General features: G+C 50.6%; 1 protein-coding gene across 1 annotated transcript in view; it reads left to right on the top strand.

Moving 5' to 3' along the window:
- Window positions 1–25,186, top strand: part of hcfc1b (host cell factor C1b) — a 61,835-nt gene that overhangs the window by 2,478 nt on the left and 34,171 nt on the right. Inside the window, exons 2-5 of the mRNA XM_052008964.1 lie at window positions 18,956–19,104; window positions 19,548–19,708; window positions 21,546–21,754; window positions 22,664–22,748. Coding sequence (XP_051864924.1) covers window positions 18,956–19,104; window positions 19,548–19,708; window positions 21,546–21,754; window positions 22,664–22,748 — 604 coding nt within the window. The remainder of the gene's footprint in view (window positions 1–18,955; window positions 19,105–19,547; window positions 19,709–21,545; window positions 21,755–22,663; window positions 22,749–25,186) is intronic.

Raw genomic sequence — 25,186 nt, 5'->3', positions numbered from 1 at the left:
GTGTCTGATTGGATGGCAAAGGTTAAAGACAAGAGGAAATTTCTGTCTTGTTTGTGCAGGATGTTGGGCAAGGATTGCTGTGCCTTGGCACCGTGCATAAAGATTGTGCCTAGTTGTCTGGCGATCCACTGCTGTATTACTGACCAAGGATTGCTGGTTTCTGCAATGTTTGTTTTCGGAAATAATTTCCCTTTGTGTCAAGGCCTGCTGCAGTAGGGCAAGTGTCTTTCTGCATTTGTTGTGTGCCTTCAGGGCAAGCTATTGTTCTTCCGAAATCCTGGCCAACTTATGCATGAGATCTTGAACTGTGCTCCTGCCTGAATGTGAAAGATCCCATATTAATAACCGCCATCAAATCTAATGCTGGGTAATCAAGCAATCACATTGATATTCCTTGTTATCGATTCATCCAGTGTTCCCCTCGATTCTACCCCTCACCCACACAATCATAGCAGCTGATTTACCCAACAATTCCGCACATCATTGGGATGTGGGAGGAAACCGGAGCACCTGGGGGGGAAAGCCACACAGTCACAGGGAGAGTGTGTAAACTGCACACACGCACACTCTTGGTTGTAAGACTATTGAACAGTTCCCCAGTACATTAAGATGGACTCTTGACCTCACAGTCTACCTTGTTATGGCCTTGAACCTTATTGTCTGCCTGCACTGCACTTTCTTTGTGGCTGTAACACTTTATTCTGCATTCTGTTATTGTTTTACCTTGTATTACCTCAGTGCACTGTGTAATGAATTGACCTGTATGAACGGTATGCAAGACAGGTTTTTCACTGGACCTCGGTACAAGTGACAATAATAAACCAACACCACACAACCCTGATGATAAGTAAATTGGCTCGTTATTGTCACAGTGAAAAACTTTGTTTTGCATACCATCTATACAGATCATTTCATCACGTCAGTGCATTGAGGTAGATATCTTTATTAGTCACATGTACATTGAAACACACAGTGAAATACATCTTTTGCGTAGAGTGTTCTGGGGGCGTCCCGCAAGTGTCGCCACGCTTCCGGCACCAGCATAACCCGTACGTCTTTGGAATGTGGGAGGAAACCGGAGCACCCGGAGGAAACCCATGCAGACACGGGGAGAACGTACAAACTCCTTACAGACAGCGGCCGGAATTGAACCCAGGTTGCTGGCGCTGTAATAGCGTTATGCTAACTGCTACACTGCTTGCCATACAAGGGAAAAGCAATAACAGAATGCAGAATAAAGTGTTATAGTTACAGAGAAAGTGCAGTGCAGGCAGACGATAAGGAGCAAGGCCATGACAAGGTAGAGTGTGAGGTCAAGAGTCCACGTTATTGTACAAAGGGGGACCATTCAATGGTCTTATCACAGTGGGGTAGAAGCTGTTCTTGAGCCTGGTGGTACGTGCAGCAGCGGAGGTCAGGATCGAACCTGGAGCCGCGAGGCAGCAGCTCCCCCAGCTGAGCAACTAGAAGACAAGCTAGGTGTGGACATTGCTAAGTTAGGATCTGGATGCTGTTGGCAAGGGCAGTGTCTATTGCCCGTCGCTAATTCTTCTTGAGAGGTCGTGGGTGATGTAATGCGGTGCAGAAGAGGCATGGTACAGTTGTGTGGCTTGTTTGGTGCCTTCAGGAGACATGTTAAGAGTCAACCACAGGTTGGGTCTGGAGTCACGTACAGACCCGGACCTGGTAAGGTTTCCTCCCTTGAAGGACCTCAGATGGGTTTCTGTATGACAATCTGGTAGATTTCATGATCATTGTGAAGATGAGTTGTATTTTTTTTTCCCCCAAATTCAAGTTTTATTCTCAGAATTTAAATTCCACAGCTGGAGTGTTAGTTCACTTCTCTAGAATAGAACACCGGGAAATAGGAGCAGGAATTGGTTACCTGATGCCCTCAAGCTGCCCACCAAACATTATGGCTGATCTGCCCCACGCCTCAGCACAATTCCCCGATTTCCTTTTTCTTTCAAAAATCTATCTACTTCCCTCTTTAAATACATTCAGTGATCTGTCCTCCGCACCCCTGCTGGGTAGAGACTTCCAGAGGTTCAACATAGAGCCATACAGCACAGGCCCTTCGGCCCACACCATCTATGCCGACTGTGATGCCAGATTAATTCTATCTGCCTGCACATGAGCCGTGTCCCTCTGTTCCCTGCATGTGCATGTGCTTATCTTAAACGACACTTTCAAGTCTGCTTCCACCACCGCCCTCCAGGCACTCACCAAGACAAAACTTACCCCGCACATCTCCTTCAAACTTTCCCCCTCTCACCTTAAATACATGTCCTCTAGTAGTTGACATTTCTACCCTAGGGAAAAGATCTACCCTCTTTATGCCTCTCATTATTTTATATATTTGTCCGGCTGACTCTCAGCCTCTGACGCTCCAGAGAAGACAATCCAAGTTTGCCCAACTTCCTCTTATAGCTCGCGCCCTCTAATCCAGGCAGCATCCTGGTGAACCTCTTCTGCACCCTCTCCAAAGCCTGCACATCCAGAGGCCAGTCTGGTAAATTAACTGACGCACCATACCGGTATTGAGTGTCCGTCGCCTACCAATTATGTGGTTATGATCAAATTATGTAAACTGGCCGTGGGCAAGTTGGTAATTGGTTTATCACTGTCACATGTACTGAGATACAGTGAGAAGCTTTTGTTTGCCATCCAGACGGTTCATTCCATAAGTACATCGAGGTAGTGAAAAGGAAAACAGAATGCAGAGTATGGTGTTACAGTTACAGAGAAAGTACAGTGCAGGTAAACAAACAAAGTGCAAGGGCCACGATGAGGTAGATTGGAAGATCAAGGGTTCATCTTTAGCGTACGAGAGGTCCATTCAAGAGTCTGATAACAAAGGGATAGAAGCTGTCTTTGAGCCTGGTTGTGGTACATGTTCTCAAGCTTTTGTATCTTGGGCAGGCACGGTAGTGTAACAGTTAGCGTAACGCTATTACAGCGCCAGCGACCTGGGTTCAATTCCCACCGCTGTCTGTAAGGAGTTTGTACGTTCTCCCTGTGTCTGCATGGGTTTCCTTTGTTGGCACCGGAAGTGTGGTGACACTTGCGGGCTGCCCCCAGAACATTCTACACAAAAGGTGCATTTCACTGTGTGTTTCGATGACCAATAAAGAAATCTTATCTTATTCGGCCCGATGGGAGAAGGAAGAAGAGAGAGCGACCGGGGGTGGGGTGGGGGGTTCCTTGATTGTGCTAGCTGCTTTCATGAGGCAGCGGGAAGTGCAGATGGTGTCAGTGGAGGGGAGGCTGGTTTCTGTGACTTGCTGGGCTGTGTCCACAACTCTCCGCAATTTCTTGCAGTCCTGGGCAGAGCAGTTCCCGTACCAAGCTGTGATGCATCCAGGTAGAATGCTCTCTATGGTGGCACTCTTTAATTAGGCATAAAGTGTACCTGGAAATCTTGATTGTACATAAATGTCATTTGTTGTCGTACTGCCTATCTGAGTCCAGGTTATGTGAGTTTTATTTTGAGTCTGTTTTTTCTGCTGACTCCCCATCCCGTGTGCATTGCACCGTTGCAGGCCCATGCACAGTAAAACGCTGATAACCAGCATCTGATTGTTTGGTAATCCCGATGGTCCAAGGTGGAAGTCTAGAGTGCAGGCAGGGCGCACATCCAAAGTCGAGGGGTTTCAATTGCAATGGGAGCTGGGAGCCAAGGTCTGAGTCCTGGAACATTGGTGGTCAGGGATGGGGGTAAGTTCGTGAGCAGAGCCAGGGTCTGCAGTTCTTGTATGTTTCTTGCTCCCTTTAAACTCACCGGAAAATTTATTGTACCACTGTGTCGTGCAGCAAAAGTTTAGTGGGGTATAGCACCCAGCAGCCCAGAAAGTCTTTTAGTCTGGCGCCACTAACCCCAAGGGAGTGGGGTTATCGGGGTTTCACTGTACAGGCAGTCCCCAGGTTACGACAGAGTCAGATTCCCATCAGTCGGAAGTGGAGTCGGTGCGTGGGAGAGGATGACAGAAGCAGCGGTGAGGGGAGGGCGAGCAGGCACTGGGAGAGCAGCCACCAGCTGGCCTCACTGGTTCAGTGAATGAGTCTGCTCAGCACTCCCTGCTTTGCTTGGCTTGACCCCAGCCCCCGATTGTTGTGGCTCAGGGGGAGGGGTGGAAGGGAGAGGAGGCACGTGGAATTGCCCCATTCCCACCTGGCAGAAGATAAGATAAGATTTCTTTATTAGTTACATGTACATTGAAACACACAGTGAAATGCATCTTTTGCATAGAGTGTTCTGGGGGCAGCCTGCAAGTGTCGCCATGCTTCTGGTGCCAACATAGCACGCCCACAACTTCCTAACCCGTTTGTCTTTGGAATGTGGGAGGAAACCGGAGCACCCGGAAACCCACGCAGACACGAGGAGAACGTACAAACTCCTTGCAGACAGTGGCTGGGATTGAACCCGGATCACTGGTGCTGTAATAGCCTTGGGCTAACCGTTACACTACCATGCCTGCCCTCTACACCACCGTGTCATCCTGCAGCCCCACAACAGCCGGCAAGTCTGTCCCCATACATTTTGCCAGTCTCCCAAACGCTTGTTCATATGTAGAGGGTGTCTGTAAGTTGGCTGTATGTTAACGTGGGGTGGGCTATATCTAGTTCTACGTTGGATGTATGTCCATTATAAATTGTCAGGTATTTCATCTTGCAGGCTGTGGATTGGGAGAACTGGCTACTTATTTGGGAGCCGGGAGGTTGCTTTCTGGAGATGGAAAGAGATTGTAATGTTGGTACATCCAGTTCCTGCATGTAAATCTTCCACAAACTGGATTGTGATAAGGATCAGGAGATACAAGAGCCCGCAGAAGCTGCATACAAACTGTAGGAGGAACTCAATGGGTCAAGCAGCTTTGTGGTGGGTAGGGAAGGAATTGTCGACATTTCAGGTTGAGACACTGCATGAGGGCTGAGGGTGGAGAGGGAAGATAGCCAGTCTGTAGTTCGTGGGCCGAAGGGCCCATTGCTGTGCTGTGTTCATAAGGAGGAGAGGTGTCCATAAGGAGGGCTAAGACGGGCCGGTAGGTGATTGGTGCACCGAGGAAGGGTGATGGGTAGATGCAGCAGGTGGTCTGCCTCTGAGTGTAGACCCTGCTGCAGAACTTCCAGTGGTGGCTAGAGGGATCTTCCACATCCCTGTGTGAGATAGCTCATCCGTCCAATGGCACGGTACTCCCTCAGTGCCGTCAATCCAGAGCTCCCTCGGCATTGCGCTGAACAAGTCTTCCTTGACCTTGGGGCTTAGACCTGGCAGCGGCTAGCATTTAAGGAAAGAATGCCTGACCTAAGTGTACAAAAGGAAAATCAATCCAACCACGGCCAGCAAAGTTGAGGATAGGAAGAGATCCAAAAATCGCCAAAGAAAGTAGGAAAGCTGACACAAGGTCTTGACCCAAAACGTCACCTGTTCCTCTGACTTCACATGTGCTGCTTGACCTGCTGAGTTGTTCCAACGGTTTTTTGCTCCAGGTTCCAGCATCTGCAGTCTCTTGTATCCGTAGTAAATCTGGGGGTTGAGAGCCATTTAGATTTTGACAAAGAAATTGATTAGGGGGTGCAAATGCAGCATCAGAGTAAACTCGCAGGGAACATAAAAATGGACTCGCGTCATTATAAATAGGTAAAGGATTCTCTAAGTAACTGTAGGTGGAATTGGCAAATGGCAGGGCATTTGACTAAATGTGCTCATTCATGGACGAGAATATAAATTAATCTCCAGAAAAGTTATTAGAGAACCAAAGGGAAATTAGTATAAGAGCTGGAGAAATTAATAGCACTGAAAGCTGATAAATCCCCAGTTCTGATCATTTCCCTCCCAGCATATGAAAGGGAGGAGCCATAGAAATATTTGATACATCATTAATTGGTTTATTATTGTCGTATGTACCGAGGTGCAGTAAAAAACTTTGCTTTGCTTGTCATCCACACACAGATTATTTCACAACATCAGTACTTCGAGGTAGAACAAGGGGAAAGCAATAAGAGAATGCAGAGTAAGGAGTTACAGTTACAGAGAAAGTGCAGTGCAGGCAGACAATAAGGTGCAGGGGCCACGACGAGGTAGACTGTGAGGTCAAGAGTCCATTTTATTGTACTAGGGGACCATTCAATAGTCTTATAACAGCGTGATAGAAGCTGTCCTTGAGCCTGGTGGTACGTGCCCTCAGGCTCCTGCATCTTCAGCCCAATAGGGAGATGGGGGTAGGATGGAGAAAAGAGAATGTCTGGGGTGGGGGGGGGGTTGCCTTCTGCAATGGAGTAGTCCTGCATATGGGATTGTGGCAAATATCCGCCAGTATTTAAAATGGGAAGGACAGAGAAGACCAGAAACTGCAGATGGGTCGGCTTAACCTCGGTAGTGGGGGAAATGACACAGGATAAAAAAGAATAACAGGACACTTGGAAAATATCAGTGGGATTTGACGAATTCAGCATGGATCTCTAGTAGGGAAAAGGCATTTGACAAACTTCCTGGAGTATCTTTGAGGATGTAGCTGGTACGGCAGATAAGGGAAAGCCAGTGGATGTGGTGTGCTTGGACTTTGGAAAGCCTTTTAATAAAGTTTTACAGAAAAGTTTAGTGTGTGCAATTAAAGTGCCTGCTATTGAGTGTAATATATTGGCAAGGACAGAGAATTGTTCGACACAGGAAACGGAGAGTAGGAATAAAATGGGTCTGTTTTGGGATCGCAGAGAGTGACAAATGGGCTACTACAGGGATCAGTATATCAGTGAGGGAATGGAACGGAATGTCTCAGGGTGACAGAATGGGGTGGGATTGAGAGGAGGCTTCAAGGTGATTGGAATAGAGTGAGTGGGCCGGTACACGGCAGGGTTAAATGTGAATCACTGGCTGAATTTTGTGCAGTCTTATTGATGTTTTCCAAGTGTCCTGTTATCCTTCATTATCCTCCTGCATTTGCCCCACTATCAGTGATCACATAAGGAGAAAGGTGGCCTATTCTTCAAATGGGGTTGGATTGGGGAAGTAAGATAAGATATCTTTATTGGTCACATGTACATCGAAACACACAGTGAAATGCATCTTTTTGCGTAGAGTTTTTTTTTCTGGGGGCAGCCCGCAAGTGTTGCCACGCTTCCGGCGCCAACATAGCATGCCCACAACTTCCTAACCTGTATGTCTTTGGAATGTGGGAGGAAACCGGAGCACCCGGAGAGGAAACCCACGCAGACACACGGGGAGAACGTACAAACTCCTTACAGACAGCGGTGGGAATCGAACCCGGGTCGCTGGCGCTGTAATGGCTACGCTACTGTGCCATGTTATACAAAGAGACCCTAGTCACTGAGAACCAATATGCAGAGGAAGCAAGCAGTTAACACTGCGAATGGTACGTTGGAAGCTTTGAGTGCAGGACTGAGACGGGCTCTTGGCTTTGTGTGCAGGGTGCATTCCCTGGAACGAGGGCATAAGTGGAATCTGTGCTGAAAGGGCACTGTATCCAGACAGGCATGTTACTGACGCCAGTACTGTGTGGAGAGCCTGATCCAGCGACGGTTTGTTCTAAGGCTCGGTGTGGCAAGGCTGCTTGCGGGGGGCCGTGTTGGTCAGTCTGGAGCAGGAGGTGTGGGTGGTCCCCTGTTGGATGTGATGGAAGCTGCTGCCTCCCCCACTCTTCCCCTGCCTGCACTGTTCCCCCCCACCACCCACCACCACTGAGATCCCTCTCTGGCAACCTCTGGGCTGGGCAGAACCGTCTTGTCCAGCATTCTCTCTTCTCTCCTCTTCCATCGGGTAGAAGATACAGGAGCCTGAGGGCACATACCACCAGGCTTAAGGACAGCTTCTACCCCACGGTGATAAGACTATTGAACGGTTCCTTTATACAATGAGATGGACTCTGACCTCACGATCTACCTTGTTGTGACCTTGCACCTTATTGCACTGCACTTTCTCTGTAGCTGTGACACTTTACTCTGTACTGTTACTGTTTTTACCTCTACTACATCAACGCACTCTGTACTAACTCAATGTAACTGCACTGTGTAATGAATTGACCTGTATCATCAGTTTGTAAGACAAGTTTTTCACTGTACCACAGTACAAATGACAATAATAAACCAATACCAATTGCCTGACCAACCCCCATTTTCTGTAGCTGCACCACTCTCCCCTCCTTTTAAGACTCTTCCATTGAGTCACCCACCCTCGGGCCTCTGCTGTGGGATGGCGTCAGTTCACGATGCCACAGCATCTGAAGGCAAGGGTAGTTTGAGGAGTTTGGACTGCCCAGCAGGGTTGAAATGCCACGGAGGTAGTGGGTGCGACCCCACAGTGGAGTGCTGGCTCCAGGAGATAACAGGATCTCTGCTTGTGGAGCAGGGCTTGCGCTGGTATTTTCAGAGAGGATTGCGGTGTTTAAAGGGGGCGTTAGATGAGGTTTTGAAAGATTGAGGGCTGTGGGGAGCTGGCACAGAGGAGGAGCAGATCAGCCGTGGTCGTATTTGAATGGAGGGGCAGAGTGTCCTCTGTCCCTGTTTGCTCAGGTGCTTGTTCAACAAGATCTGTGGAGAGGTTTGGATTATGCCTCGACTAAGTTGTTCAGAGGCTGGGGTGGCGAGAGCCTCGTGCAGTGATGAAGTTCCAATTGGTACCTGTACTAGGGCAGTGACCAAAACCAGAGAGTGAGCAGATAGAAACATAGAAAACCTACAGCACAATTCAGGCCCTTCGGCCCACAAAGCTGTGCCGAACAGGTCCCTACCTTAGAAATTACGAAGCTTACCCACAGCCCTCGATTTTTCTCAGCTCCATGTACCTATACAAAAGTCTCTTAAAAGACCCTACCGTATCCGCCTCCACCACCATTGCCGGCAGCCCATTCCACGCACTCGCCACTCTCTGAGTAAAAAAACTTACCCCTGACATCTCCTCTGTACCTACTCCCCGGCACCTTAAACCTGTGTCCTCATGTGGCAACCATTTCAGCCCTGGGAAAAAGCCTCTGGCTATCCACACGATCAATGCCTCTTATCATCTTATACATATAAGGATACATATACACATAAGATAACATAAAGGACAATTTTTTATTTTATTTATTTACATTGTGGTAACAGGCCCTTCTGGCCCAACGAGTCCGCGCCGCTCATTTTAAACCCAAATTAACCTACCCGTCCGTACGTCTTTGCAATGTGGGAGGAAACCAGAGGAAACCCATGCAGACACGGGGAGAATGTACAAGCTCCTTACAGACAGTGATGGGAATTGAACCCCGATCGCTGGCGCTGTAATAGCATCGCGCTAACTGCTACGCTGCTGTGTCACCCCAAATAATAATCCTTTTAAAAACAAAATCAGGATCTATTTTTCTTATAAAGTCAGGGGAAAATAATAAATTCTCTACAAAACTCTTATCTGTTCCTTTGGTTTTCTGCCCAGTCTCATTTCCTTTTATTTTTTTCCATCAGGTTTTATCTACCCAATACCTCCTTGATACAGTGCACTTTAAAGTATCTTCTTGTAGGCGATACTTGTGTTCCTTTATTACTATTTCCTCTTTGCGCTATGAATATGGAAAAGGTTATTATATCAATCATAACAAAAGAGGAGGCCGTTTTGGCCCATTGGGACTATCTCGGTTTTCAGGGCTATTCCATTCCAACCACTTCGGCACGGGGCAGGGGTCATAGAGTTGTACGGCATGGAAACAGGCCCCTCGGCCCAACTCGGCCCTGCCCATCAAGGTGCCCACCTGAGCAAGTAGTCCCTTTTGCCAGCGTTTGGGTTCAATTCCGGCCGCTGTCTGTAAGGCATTTGTACGTTCTCCCCGTGTCTGCGTGGGTTCCCTCTGGGTGCTCCGGTTTCCTCCCACGTTCCAAAAGACGTACAGGTTAGGAAGTTGTGGGCATGCTATGTTGGCGCTGGAAGTGTGGCGACACTTGCGGGCTGCCCCCAGCACATTCTCAGTAACGTAAAAAGACGCATTTCACTGTGTGTTTCGATGTACATGTGACTAATAAATATCTTATCATATATCTTACCTTAACCCTCTCCTGTTCAAAAGTCTTTCAAACAATATAATTGTGCCCACCTCTACTACTTTCTCTGGAAGCTCTTTCCACATACCCACCACTCGCTGAGCGAAAAAGTTGCCCCTCAGGTCCCCTTTAAATTTCTCTCCCCTACCCTGGGGAAAAGGGCGGTGACCATCCGCCTTATCTCTGCCCCTCCTGATTCTATAAACCTCTATAAGGTCACCCCTCAGCCTCCTTTGCTCCAGGGAAAACAGTCCCGGCCTGTCCAGTCTCTTGTAATTCAATCCCCCAGTCCTAGCAATGTCCCCGTGAATCTTTTCTGCACCCAGTCCAGCTTAATGACATCCTTCCCATAGCTAGGCGACCAGAACTGCCTACAGTACTCCAAGTGTGGTCTCAAAATTATGGGAGGTGTAGACGGATGGGGGAGCAGGAAGGTCGGGGAGGACAGATTGAAGATGAGCATTGGAGGAGATTTGAGGAGCAATGGGGGATCTGGAGCTAGGCTCAGGAGACAGGAACGAAGAATGGGATTGCTCAGAAACCAGGGCCCTCCGAAGCTAGCACTGAGGCAGGGATCAGGGGCTCACACCGTGGCAGGGGTGGCGAGGAGGGAGCGCCACAGCGAGAAGGGAGTGCTGCGCCGCAGGAGGGGCGGCGAGGAGGGAGGTTCCATTTTGGGTTGGAATGATCTGACCCAGCCTTACATCTGAAATCTCAGGCAGATGTAAAAGATGACAAGGCAGGGAGTTCCCCTGGTTGCCTGGGGGTAAATGTTTGTCATTCAATATTAAAAATACTGACTGGGAAGAAAATTGAGATTTTACAATGTCTTGCGTCATTTGCAGTGGCTTTGATGCTGCTTACTTGTTGAAACCCATCCAGTTGTCACTCGTGCCTTTCAAGGAGGATACCTGCTATTCTTGTCCTGTCTGGCGTATGTGTGACCCCAGGTCCACCAGCCTTGGCTGACTGCAAACTGCCTCATCTGTCCGGGGGAGGGGGTGCGATTAGGAACTGACAAATAAATGCTGCAGTGCCCGTGTCAGGAAGGCAAATGCAATGTTAGCATTCATTTCAGGAGGACTAGCACATAAAAGCAAGGATGTACTGCTGAGTATTGGTCAGAATTGGTCAGAATATCCTGAGCAGTTTTGGGCCCCGTATCTAAGGAAAGATGTGGAGATGGTCCAGAGGAGGTTCACAATAATCCCGGGAATGTAATGCTTAATGAGAAGCATTTGATGTCTCCGGGTGTGTTTGCAATGGAATTCAGAAGGATGAAGGGAGGGGATCTCATTGAAACCCACTGAACACTGAAAGGCCTGGATAGAATGGGCGTGGAGAGGATGTTTCCATCAGTGGGAGAATCTAGGATCTGAGGGCACAGCCTCAGAATAAAGGGACGTCCCTTTAGAACAGGGATGAGGAGGAATTTCTTCAGCCAGAAGGTGACGAATCTGTGGGATTCGTTGTCCCAGAGGGCTGTGGAGGCTGCGTCATTGGGTGTATTTAGGGCAGAGATCAATAGGTTCTTGATTGGTGAGGGGGGTGAAGGGTTATGAAGGAAAATGGTGCTAAAAAGAAAAATGGCGGAGCCGACTCGATGGGCCACATGACCTAATTCTGCTCCTATGTCTTGTGGTGTTGCGTCCCGTGAGTGAATGTCCAAGGACAGATGAACGAAAAGATCTGGGGCTTTGGAAGGTTGCCCCTTTTGGGAGCTTGCTGCTTGCGAATTGGCTTCTGTGTTTCCTGTCTGATAACAGAGTTATAAAAGCACTTTGCTGCCTCGAAGCGCAGTCACAAAGAACGGAAACAGGCCCTTTGGCCCCCTGGGTCAGTGCTGACCATCGAACACCTATTTACACCGATCCCTTTTTATTCTTCCTACATTCCCGTCGACTCCCCTCCCCCCGCACATCATTGGGATGTGGGAGGAAACGTGCAAACTCCACACACGTAGACAGCGCCAGGGGTTAGGATCAAATCAGGGTCACTGGAGGTGCGAGACAGCTGCTTTTCTCACTGTGCCGCTGAAAGGTAACCTGCCCTTCCAGCTGCCCTTAGCTTTCTACATGGGAATGGCCGCAGCTGGCGATAACCTCTGTTTTACTACAGAACGCCCTGTGGAGGAGATGGGGGCACTCTGAAAGACAAGAGTCCTCGGTTAAATGTATGTGCTCTAACTCCATCTACAAGTTTACAGATGATACCACCATAGTGGGCCGTATCTCAAATAATGTTGAGTCGGAGTACAGGAAGGAGATAGAGAGCTTAGTGGAATGGTGTCATGACAACAACCTTTCCCTCAATGTCAGCAAAACAGAAGAGCTGGCCATTGACTTCAGGAAAGGGGGCGGTGTAAATGCACCTGTGTACATGAATGGTGCTGAGGTCAAGAGGGTTGAGAGCTTCAAGTTCCTGGGAGTGAACATCACCAATAGCCTGTCCTGGTCCAATCACATAGACGCCAAGGCCAAGAAGGCTCACCAGCGCTTCTACTTCTTCAGGAGGCTAAAGAAATTTGGCATGTCCCCTTTGACACTCACCAACTTTTATCGATGCACCATTGAAAGCATCCTGTCTGGATGCATCACAGCTTGGTATGGCAACTGTTCTGGACACAGCCTAGCACATCACGGAAACCAGACCCATGCACTCTGTCTATACCTCTCGCTGCCTCGGTAAAGCAGCCAGCATAATCAAAGACTCCTCCCATCCCGGACATTCTCTCTTCTCCGCCCCCCCCCCATCGGGTGGAAGATACAAAAGCCTGAAAGCATCGGGCTCAAGGACAGCTTCTATCCCACTGTTTTAAGACGATTGAACGGTTCCCTTGTACAATAAGATAGACTCCTGACCTTACAATCTACGTTGTTATGATCTTGCACCTTATTGTCTACCTGCACTGCACTTCCTCTGTAGCTGTGACACTTTACTATGTATTCTGTTATTGTTTTACCCTGTACTACGTCACTGCACTGTATAATGAATTGATTTGTACAATCGGTATGCAAGACAAGTTTTTCAGTGTGCCTTGGTACAAGTGACAGTAATAAACCAATACCAATTAATGGCGCTCTCCTCAAACCCGACTGCAGCACTCAGTATCGCTCGGGTATTGTGCCCACCCCTGTGGCTGTTCCTTCTTGTGGGGCGAGAGGGGTGGACGTGCAGCGAATGGGCATGTAAACTGGCGGGTTAGTGCACCGGCAGCCTAGAGCTGGGAGGGAGTGAGTGAGTGAGGCTGGCTCTACCTCACTGCATTTGCCATCTGTGTGGCTGGCATCTGTCCAAAGGAAGAGGGAGTTACCAAAAATATACTTTTAGTTTGAACTCCTCAGCTGTTGCTGAAGGCGTGTCATCCTCTGACAGTGTAGAGGAAGCTTGACTCCTCGTCTAATCCATTTTACATAACTTTGTGAGGTGGTACACTTTGGAAGGACAAACTCCAAGGTGGAGTACGAAGTTAATGGCAGGATTCTGGGTAGTGTGGAGGAGCAGAGGGATCTGGGGGTTCATATCCACAGATCCCTGAAGGTTGCCTCACTGGTGGATAGGGTAGTTAAGAAAGCTTATGGGATGTTCGCTTTCATAAGTCGTGGGATCGAGTTTAAATGCTGCAAGGTAATGATAGCTCTACAAAACTCTGGTTAGACCACACTTGGAGTACTGCATCCAGTTCTGGTCACCTCATTGAAGGATGTGGAAGCGTTGGAGAGGGTGCAGAGGAGATTTACCAGGATGCTGCCTGGTTTAGAGTGTGTGCATTATGAGGAGACTAAGGGAGCTCGGGCTTTACTCTTTGGAGAGGAGGAGGATGAGAGGAGACATGATGGAGGTGTATAAAATATTAAGAGGAATAGACAGAGTGGACAGCCAGCCCCTCTTTCCCAGGACACCAATGCTCAGTACAAGAGGGCATGGCTTTAAAGTAATGGGTGGGAAGTTCAAGGGAGATATCAGAGGGAGGTTTTTCACCCAGAGAGTGGTTGGGGCGTGGAATGCGCTGCCTGGGGTGGTGCTGGAGGCAGGTACATCGGTCAAATTCAAGAGATTGCTAGATAAGCATATGGAGGAATTTAAAATAGAGGGATATGTGGGAGGAAGGGGTTAGATAGTCTTAGGCGAGGTTTAAAGGTCAGCACAACATGGTGGGCCAAAGGGCCTGTATTGTGCTGTACTGTTCTATGATTCTATGATTTACTTGCAGTGTTACTGTAAAACATGAAATGTTGTCTGACAAGTCCCATTGGCACTCCAGCTTCATGGTTCCCATGTCACCAGCGGACACCACCTGTCTGTGGAGGAGGTGTGGGCAGTTGGCATGGATGGACCCCTCCGCTCTCCGCTGCCTGGACCCGTGAATGACCGACGAGGAGGTCCCCCGACTGACCTCTTTCCTCCCCTCCCCCTTCCGCACCAGGTGCCCAAAGCTCAGGACCATGGTGGGGCTGAAGTGCAGCTGGAACTTGAGGAGCAGCCCCTTCAGATGCTTGAATGAGGACCACAATCTCTCGCGGTCCACGGAACTACGGGCAGCGAACGAGGGCGAGGAAGGGGATGGTGTGCAGAAGCAGCCCGTACAGGAAACGGGGTGGGGGTAAGGGGGTATTTCCGAGACTTGGCTCGCGTTGGGCAGAACCTGTTCCTGAGGAGGCTCTCGTGGTCTGGATCTGATGAACCACTGGTGTAACGTGGGATTAGTGTGGATGGGTGGTCAATTGCCATCACGGTCCAAGGTGGGTTGAAAGGTCTGTTTCTGCGCTGTACGACCTTTGATTCCAGCCAAGCCAGAGGTCAGTTTGGTTGGGATCATCCTCTGTGATGCCCACCTTGTATCTGACTTTGCTCTCCCTGCCCTTGGATGTTCAGTGGGCAATGGAGTGGAAGCATTATGCTGTCTGCTTTGTTTCTTTTAGAAAATAGAAAATAGAACATAGAACATACAGCGCAGTAGAGGCCCCTCAGCCCACAATGTTGTGCCGACATTTTATCCTGCTCTAAGATTATCTAACCCTTCCCTCCCACATAGCCCCCTATTTTTCTATCATTCATGTCTCTATCTAAGAGTCTCTTAAATGTCCCTAATGTATCTGTCCCCTCAACGTCTGCCGGCAGTGCGTTCCACACACCCACCACTCTCTGTGTAAAAAAAACTTACCCCTGACAACCCCCTTATACCTTCCTCCAGTCACCTAAAATTGTCCCCTCGTGTTAGCCACTGTTGCACTGGGAAAATGTCTCTGACTGTCCACTCGATCTGTGCCTTTTATCGTCTATATAAATGATTTGGATGAGAACGTACAAGGCATAAGTAAGTTTGCAGACAACACTAAAATATATGTCATAGTCGGTGAAGATTGTTATCAGGATTTATAGAGGGATCTTGATCAGCTGGGTAAGCGGGCTGAGAATTGACAAATTTGCATAAATGCGAGGTGTTGTATTTTGGGAACGGGGTAGGACTTTCACAGTCAACGGTGGGGCCCTGGGGAGTGTTGTAGAACAGAGGGACCTAGGAGTACAAGTATGTTTCCCTGAAAGTGGCATCACAGGTAGAGAGGGTGGTGAAGAAGGCTTTTGGCACGCTGGCCTTCATCAGTCAGGGCATTGAGTACAGGAGTTGGGATGTAATGTTACAGTTGTACAAAACATTAGTGAGGCCACATTTGGAATATTGTTTTCAGTTTTGGTCACCCTGCTATAGGAAAGGTGTCATTACGCTGGAAAGAGTGCAGAGGAGATTTACGAGGATGTTGCTGGGACTCGAGGGACTGAGTAACAGGGCGACGTTGAGCAGTTTGGGGCAGTTTTCATTGGAGTGTAGGAGAATGAGGGGTGACCTTAGGTGTCTAAAATCATGAGGGTCATAGATAGGGTGAATGCACACTCTTTTTCCCAGGGCTGGGGAGTTGAGAATGAGAGGGCATAAATTTAAGCTGAGGGAGGAGAGGTTTAATAGGGGCAAATTATTCACCCAGAGGGTGGTCCGTATATGGAACGAGCTGCCAGAGAAAGTGGTTGAGGTGGGTACATTAACAACATTTGAAAGGTTCTTGGATACATGGATGGGAAAGGTTCAGAGGGATATGGGTCAAACGCAGGGAAATGGGACTAGCTCAGGTGGGAATCTTGGTCGGCATGAACCATTTGGGCTGAAGGGCCTGTTTCTGTGCTTCTGTGACTATGGCAGGCTGAGCTATCCTTTAATATCGCATCCCTCATTACCCTTGAGGAGGTGGTGAGCTGTTGCCTTGAACCGCTGCAGTCCTTGAGGTGTGGGTGACGAGCTGAATGCCCCTGCCACTGTGCAGTCAGAGTTCTGCAGAGTCCAGACTGGGGCTCAGCAGTCCCACCACGGTATTAGCCTGCCGTAGGAATTGATCAGTCTTGATTCACCAGAGCTGGTGTTCTGGAGGCTTTGGAGGGTGGCATTTGGAAGGAAAACCTACCTTTCAATTTTGTAGTCATACAGCACAGAAGCTGCGGTCCAACAGTGTCCACACTGACCATCCACCGCCTCTTTACACGAGAGACACAAGAGACTGCAGATGCTGGAATGTGGAGCAAAAAACTGCTTGAGGAACTCGGTGGATCAGGCAGCATCTGATAAAAGTTTATAAAATTATGAGAGGCACAGAGAGTAGACAGCCGGTGTCTTTTCTCTGTGGTCGAACAGGTGAAGGGGGGAGGCGGGAAGAATTCAAAGGAGATGTGCGGGGCGAGTTTTTTTACACAGAGCGGTGGGTGCCTGGAATGTGCTGCCAGGGGTGGGGGTGGAGGCAGATACGATCGAGGCGTTCAAGAGGCACATGAATATGAAGGGAATGGCAGGCAGGCAGGGTTTAAATTAATTAGGTGTCGTTAGCTTAATTAGTTTGGCACAACATTGTGGGTCTGTTCTGTGTGGAGAGAAATGGATGGTGGATGTTTTGGGTCGAGACCATTAATCTGCACTGAAAGACAGAGGGGAGATGCCAGTATAAAGAGGTGGAGGGGGAGGGGTGGAGCAAGAGCCAGCACCCCTTCCCCTCCTCCTCCTGCTACAGGCCTTCCCCTCCACTTCTTTATTACTGCTTATCCCCCCCTCTGTCTTTCAGTCCAGATGAAGGATCTCAACCCGAAATGTCAACTGTCCATTTCCCTCCACAGACGCTGCCTGACCCGCCGAGTTCCTCCAGCAGTTTTTTGACCCTTTGATGTGAATCCCATTTTATTCTCCCCATGTTCCCTCCACTCTCTTCCCCCCCCCCCCCCCCCCACCCCAGCTCCTACCCCTCACCCACGCACTCCTGGTAATTCACGGCGCCTGATTAACTCGCTGACCCGCACGTTATTCAGAGGCAGGAGCACCCAGAGGAAACCCACGAGGTCACAGGGAGAGCTCGCAAACGCAACACACAGACAGCGCCGGAGGTCGGGATCAAACCTGGGGCTGTGAGACAGTGGCTCTACCAGCTGTGCCACTGAGCCCCTTCCACTCTGCCTTCCTTTGTTGTACGTGCATCCCCCATCTTTGACGGAGTCCTCTTCTTGAGGGGTTCCTGACGTCCTCCTGCGCCAAGGTCTCCTGTAGATCACTCTTCAAATGAGGGCTTTGTGATGAGCTAGATTCCTCAAGCGGTCTGGCATTGACGCCAGATCATCAGTTTTCCGGTTGAGGGGTTGGAATTGTCCTCGGAGGGACTAGGTAGAAGTCCCTCCTCCTCTCAGAAAGTTATCTCAGCTTGCAACAGGGTCTTAGATGCACTGGGGAAGTGGGCCAAGGAATGGCAGATGGAGTTTAACACTTTGGTCAGTTGAACCAGGACAGGACGTGCACAGTGAATGACAGGGCCCTGCAGAGTGTTGTAGAACAGAGACTTAAGGGTACCGGTTCATAGTGTCCTGAAGGTGGCGATGCAGGTAGACAGGGTGGTGAAGAAGGCGTTTGGCTTGCTTGCCTTTACGATATTACAAATGTGGTCTGACCAACGCCTCAGCAGTACATCTTTGCTTTTATACCCTAGTCCTCTCGAAGTGAATGCTAACAAGGCAAATACAGTGTGGGGGTTTTCCTCAGTACTCACTCTCTGGAATGTTGTTCCCTTAAACCTTCCCCACTGACAGTGTGGCACTCCCTCAGTGCAGTACCCCTCTGGAATGTCGTTCCCTTAAACCTTCCCTGCTGACAGTGTGGCACTCCCTCAGTGCAGTCCCCCTCTGGAATGTCGTTCCCTTAAACCTCCCCCACTGACAGTGTGTCGTTCCCTTAAACCTTCCCCGCTGACAGTGTGGCACTCCCTCTCTGGAGTCTCGTTCCCTTAAACCTTCCCTGCTGACAGTGTGGCACTCCCTCAGTGCAGTCCCCCTCTGGAATGTCGTTCCCTTAAACCTCCCCCACTGACAGTGTGTCGTTCCCTTAAACCTTCCCCGCTGACAGTGTGGCACTCCCTCTCTGGAGTCTCGTTCCCTTAAACCTTCCCTGCTGACAGTGTGGCACTCCCTCAGTGCAGTCCCCCTCTGGAATGTCGTTCCCTTAAACCTCCCCCACTGACAGTGTGTCGTTCCCTTAAACCTTCCCCGCTGACAGTGTGGCACTCCCTCTCTGGATTGTCGTTCCCTTAAACCTTCCCTGCTGACAGTGTGGCACTCGCTCAGTGCAGTCCCCCTCTGGAATGTCGTTCCCTTAAACCTTCCCTGCTGACAGTGTGTCGTTCCCTTAAACCTTCCCCACTGGCAGTATGGCACTCCCTCTCTGGTGCGTCGTTCCTTTAAACCATCTGACTGTGTGGCTCTCTTTCGCTACGGACCCTCAGACGCCCCGCCTCCAGTGCTGTTGCACCCGACACAGGCTCCTGGCGAGGTTGGGGGCTAGGCTTGCTCCGAACGAAGCCTCTGCGTGTCGTCAGTGTCGCTGTAACCTTCTTCCCTTTGGCTTGGTCCGCAGCCACGAACCAGTGGTTCATCCCGGCAGTGCGAGGAGACATCCCACCCGGCTGTGCTGCCTATGGCTTCGTCTGCGATGGCACCCGCCTGCTGGTCTTCGGGGGAATGGTGGAGTACGGCAAATACAGCAACGACCTCTATGAATTGCAGGTACCAGCGACCCTGCGTTGCGCTGTTCACCCACTGACGGTGCCTGCCCTCTCTATCCCGCCGCTGGCTGCACATTTCTCTGCCGATTTGTACCGTGCCTTTTTTCTTGCCCTCAACATTTCTCTCGAACTGTCATTCCCCTTCCTGCACCCTCTTGCCACTACCTGCAGCTTTCTTTGTGCGTCTCTTTATCTCTGCATTGCTGTGAGGAGGGGACTGAATGGGGCTCTCCTGCGTCTGTCATGGGGAGGTGAGGAGGGATTACTGTATCGGGGAATGTCTGCACTCAGTTTTGTGGGGGATGGTTCTCCCTTGAACACTCTCATCTTTTGTTCTCGCCTCCCCCTCTCCTCCCTCCCCCTCCCCCCGTCTGTCCCTCTCCCTGTCTGCCTCTCTCTCCCCGTCTCCCTCGATGTAACCAAGTTCCTCTCCCCGTTGTGCAGGCCAGCCGATGGGAGTGGAAGAAACTCAAGCCCAAACCTCCCAAGAATGGCTCCCTGCCCTGCCCACGCCTGGGCCACAGCTTTTCCCTGGTGGGAAACAAGTGTTACCTGTTCGGGGGCCTGGCCAACGATAGCGAGGACCCCAAGAACAACATTCCACGGTAAGACTACACACTCGAACGTCGTAGATGGCTCCCAGGAAGGTTGAGCGATGCAAAGCTGCGAAGGGAAATGTGGAGAAGCCCATACTCAGGGAGCAGGATGTCTTCAGTGAAGAGAGAGGGTCTGAGACATTGAGTGATCTTCAACCGGGAGCCAAGGTTGTGACGCCCATGGTGGAGTGAAGGGACTTGGGGAATGATCGCAAGATTGGAAATGGGGCAGGGGGAGCAGAGATCTGAGAGGAAGGGGGCCAAAGGGGGAGGGAGGGGGTCATGGAGACTGGGAGGAGTGTAAGGGCCAGAGGGGGGTCACGGAACGGGGTGTAGGGGAGGGAGGGGGTCACGGAGACTGGGAGGGGTGTAAGGTCCAGAGGGGGTCACGGAACGGGGAGGGGTGTAGAGGAGGGTGGGGGTTATGGGAACGGGGAGGTGTATAGGGGAGGGAGTCACAGAGCCGGGGAGTGATGTAGGGGCGAGTGAGGGCTCTGGTCACAGCACTACAAGAATAATGCAGTAGGAGAGGGTGCAGAGATGGTGTATGAGCACATTCCTGTGATTGGAGGAGCAGTAGATGGGCTGGGCGTGTTGTCTGCGAGATGAAGAGATTCAGTCGAGGTGTACAAAATCCTCAGAAGCCCAGACAAGGGAAAGCAGGAAGAACCCATCTTCGTTTAGCAGCGAGGACAGTCACTGGGCAGGCAAAGATTTAAGGCCTGTGGCGAAAAGACGGGAAGGGTGTCAGGGGTTTGGGGAATTTCTCCCACCTGGATGGTGAGAGGCGTGTCGTATGCCTGAGTCGGAAGGTGCTCATACCACTGCGGACACACTGGGGCGTCCCCTGTCCCACTGAGAATTCACGGGGACCCCAGTGGGCAGGATTGGCCCATCCTCTGTCCCAATGAGGATCGGTGTCGCTCTACCACCCCCCTCCCCTGTTTCCTTCCCCCCCCCCACCCCCCCCCAATAAGACATAGAATTATGCCATTCGACCCATCGAGTCTGCTCCCCCATTCGATCATGGCTGATTTATCTCTTCCTCTCAACCCCATTCTCCTGCCTTCTCCCTGTAACCTTTGACGCCCTCACTAATCAAGAACCTATCAACCTCCACTTTAAATACACCCGCTGACTTGGCCTCCACAGGCGTCTGTGGCAATGTGTTCCACAGATTCGTCACCCTCTGGCTGAGAGAAATTCCTCCTCAGCTCAGTTCTAAAGGGACGTCCCTTTATTCTGAGGCTGTGCCCTCGGATCCTGGACTCTCCCACTGATGGAAGCATCCTCTCCATGTCCACCCTATCCAGGCCTTTCAGTACTCAGTAGGTTTTAATGAGATCCCCCTCTCATCCTTCTAAACTCCAGCGAGGTCAGGCCCAGAGCCATCAAACGCTCCTGATACGTTAACCCTTTCATTCCCGGGATCATTCTTGTAAACCTCTTAATTCTCTCCAACACCAGCGCGTCTTTCCCTAGATAGGGGGCCTGAAACTGCTCCCCTTGCTTTCCTCTCTCTCGTCCCATCCCACTGAGGATTGGCGCATCCCCCTTCACACTGAGAATTGTCCCACCCCCTCCTGCTGCGCTAGTGATCAGTGGGGACAAGTTTCTGAAGAGCCATAGGAGGCCGTGGACACGAGAACAAGCCGGTCACCGTAAGCCAGCGCGCGCGAGATGCAGCGATCGCCTTCATTCTGTGCCACGGGTTTGGGATGATTCGCCCTGGCTGATTTCTACGTGTTCCTGTTCTGCAAATGTTTCTGAACGCATTGTGTTTGTCTCCCCCCACCTCCCGGCTGTTCCAATCCTCCCTCCCCCCCCCCCCCCCCGTCGCACCCAGGTATTTGAATGACGTTTACATTCTGGAGCTGAGGCCGGGCTCGGGGGTGGTGAGCTGGGACAATCCCATCACCTACGGGGTGCTGCCCCCTCCGCGGGAGTCCCACACCGCCGTCATCTACACCGACAAGGACATGAAGAGCTCCAAGCTGGTCATCTACGGAGGCATGAGTGGCTGTCGACTTGGAGATCTCTGGACTCTGGACATCGGTAAAGACAACCGGGGGTTTAATTAGGTGTTTGGCTGCATCGATCGAGGATTGCGAGGCTGCATTCCATCTTCACCCATCCTCCTTGTTCTATTCCTCACTGGCACTGCATCAATCTTGACGATGTTGGGAGTGTGTGATGGGACAGTGTGGAGGGAGCTTCACCCTGTGTCTGACCCCGGGAGTGTGTGACAGGACGGTGCAGAGGGAGCTTCACCCTGTGTCTGACCCCGGGAGTGTGTGACAGGACGGTGCAGAGGGAGCTTCACCCTGTGTCTGACCCCGGGAGTGTGTGATGGAACGGTGTAGAGGGAGCTTCACCCTGTGTCTGACCCAGGGACTGTGTGATGGGACAGTGTGGAGGGAGCTTCACCCTGTGTCTGACCCACGGAGTGTGTGATGGGACGGTGCGGAGGGAGCTTCACCCTGTGTCTGACCCCGGGAGTGTGTGATGGGACGGTGTAGAGGGAGCTTCGCCCTGTGTCTGACCCCGAGAGTGTGTGACAGGATGGTGCAGAGGGAGCTTCACCCTGTGTCTGACCCCGAGAGTGTGTGACAGGATGGTGCAGAGGGAGCTTCACCCTGTGTCTGACCCCGGGAGTGTGTGATGGGACGGTGTAGAGGGAGCTTCACTCTGTGTCTAACCTGTTCAGCATCTCCTCTGGCTGTGTGTGTCAGCGTGGAGGGAGCTTTTCTCCTTAAATTCAACAATAACTCAAAAGGCAAATGGATAGTTAGTTGAAGAAGGAAAAAATTTGCAGTGGTTTGAGGGAATTGAGGAGGTTCTGGCCAAGCTGGGAGGGTCAGTAAAGGGTGTGGGTACTCCTGTTGTAGGATCAAAGGTGGGGTGGTGGGGTGAGAACGTTACGGTGCACAGTCTGAGCAGAACCATTCAACCTCCCTCTTGCAGACACCCTGACGTGGAACAAGCCCAATGTGAACGGCGTCTCCCCGCTTCCCCGCAGCCTTCACTCAGCCACGACTATCGGCAACAAGTAAGTTGTTTCGCCTGCTCTCGCGCGCCGCCTTCTGTTCTTGGACCATCAGATTACAAGACCACCAGACAGAGGAGCAGACCAGCCCATCGAGTCTGCTCCGCCATTCAATCGTGGCTGATATTTTTTGCAGTCCCAACCGCATCCTCTCTCTTTCTCCCTGTAACCCTTAACCCCCTTACCAATCAAGAACCTATCGATCTCTGCCTTAAATACACCCAATGACTTGGCCTCCACAGCCGTCTGTGGCAACAAATTCCTCAGATTCACCGCCCTCTGGCTGAAGAAATTCCTCCTCTTCCCCGTTCTAAAGGGACGTCCCTTTATTCTGAGGCTGTGCCCTCTGGTCCTAGGCTCTCCCACTACTGGAAACATCTTCTCCACGTCCACTCTGTCCAGGCCGTTCGGTAGGTTTCAATGAGATTCTCCCGCCTCTCCCCATCCTCCTGGACTCCATCGAGCACAATCCCAGAGACATCAAACGCTCCTTGTACGTTATTCTGCCTCGCTCCTCTTTTGGTTGTCGCATCTGCCTCCCTCTTGTTCTCTGTCACTGGACGCTGATGGGCATGTCTTCGGGGGCACCCCTCCCCTCTCGCCCCTCCTGTTCCTCTGCTCCATCCACACAGGACAGCCAATGGTCTTGTTCTCTGAAATACATGTGTTAGTTGACTGCTGTCGTCAGTGAGACCTCAGAGAGGGACAGAGAGACTGAGGAGTTCATGTACATGGTTCCCTGAAAGTGGCGTCGTAGGTAGACAGGGTGGTGAAGAAGGCGCCTGGCACGCTGGCCTTTATCAGTGTAGGAGTTGGGATGTTATGATGCAGTTGTACAAGGCGTTGGTGAGGCCGCATTTGGAATATTGTGTTCTGTTTTAGTCACCCTGCTATAGGAAAGATGCCATTGAGCTGGGAAGAGTCAGAGGAGATTTGAGGATGTTGCCGGGACTTGAGGGACTGAGTTATGGAGAGAGGTTGGGCAGGTTTGGGACTTCATTTGTTGGAACGTAGGAGAATGAGGGGTGACCTTATAAGAGGTGTTTAAAATCATGAGGGGTGTAGATAGAGTGAATGCGCACAGTCTTTTTCCCCAGGGTTGGGGAATCAAGAACTAGAGGGCACAGGTTTAAGGCGAGAGGGGAGGGATTTAATAGGAACCTGAGGGAGCAACTTTTTCACCGAGGGTGGTGAGTACATGGAACGAGCTGCCAGAGGAAGTGGGTGAGGCAGGTACGTTAACAACATTTAAAAGGCACTTGGACAGGTCCATGGATGGGAAAGGTTTAGAGGGATATGGGCCAAACACGGGCAAATGGGACTAACTTAGATGGGCATCTTGGTTGGCATGGGCCAAAGGGCCTGTTTCTGTGCTGTGTGAGTCTATGACTCTAACCCTGCAGCCCTCTGTTTGCGTCTTGGAGAAGCAAGAGAGCGCAGTGCTGTTTTTGTTTTGGGAAAGGATGATACCTCCCTCCCCACCAACCCCCCCCCCCACCCCCCCCCCCCCCCCGCCAGATCCAGAGGGCTGTGAGGTGCTGCTCCATTGTTAGAGCAAGGAAGTCTTACTGAGGTTGTACCAGGCGTTGGTGAGCTTACACTTGGAACTCTAGTTCAAGTTTCTTGTCATGGGCATACATCTCCAGGGTATAAATGCCATGAAAATTAGCTTTTTGCAGCAGCAGCTCAGTACGTTACAAACGTAAATGACATAAACTTATGTTAACGTAAATTATGCAGTTGTGTAAGTCGTTAGTGAGGCCACACATGGAGCACTGTGTACAGTTTTGGTCACCCGTTATAGGAATGATGTGGTTAAACCGGAAAGAGTACAGAGAAGATTTACGAGGGTGTTGCCAGGACTCGAGAGCCTGAGTTGTAGGGAGAGGTTGGCCAGGCTGGGAACGTAGGAGAATGAGGGGCGACCTTATAGAAGTGTTTAAAATTATTAGAGGCATAGATAAGGTGGATGGTAACAGTCTTTTCCCCAGGGTAGGGGAGTCTAGATCTAAGGGGCATAAGTTTAGGGTGAGAGGGGAAAGATTTAAAAGGGACCCAAGGGGCAACTTTACCACACAGAGGCTGGTGAGTATATGGAACGAGCTGTCAGAGGAAGTGGTCTTTCCTATAACCAAGTGGCCAAAACTGTGCAGGTTACTGCAGGTATGACCTCATGGTAGCATAGCGGTTAGCGTAAAGTTTTACAACGCCAGCGATCTGGGTTCAATTCCAGCCACTGCCTGTAAGGAGTTTGTACGTTCTCCCTGTGTCTGTGTGGGTTTCCTCCGGGTGCTCCGGTTTCCTCCCACATTCCAAAGACGTACGGCTTAGGAGGTTGTGGGCGTGCTATGTTGGCGCCGGAAGCGTGGCGACACTTGCAGGCTGCCCCCAGAACACTCGACACAAAAAAGATGCATTTCTCTGTGTGTTTTGATGTACCA

The sequence above is a fragment of the Pristis pectinata genome, chromosome 43, assembly GCF_009764475.1.
Source record: "Pristis pectinata isolate sPriPec2 chromosome 43, sPriPec2.1.pri, whole genome shotgun sequence".
NCBI lineage: Eukaryota > Metazoa > Chordata > Chondrichthyes > Rhinopristiformes > Pristidae > Pristis > Pristis pectinata.
This window is presented reverse-complemented; position numbering and strand designations above follow the sequence as displayed.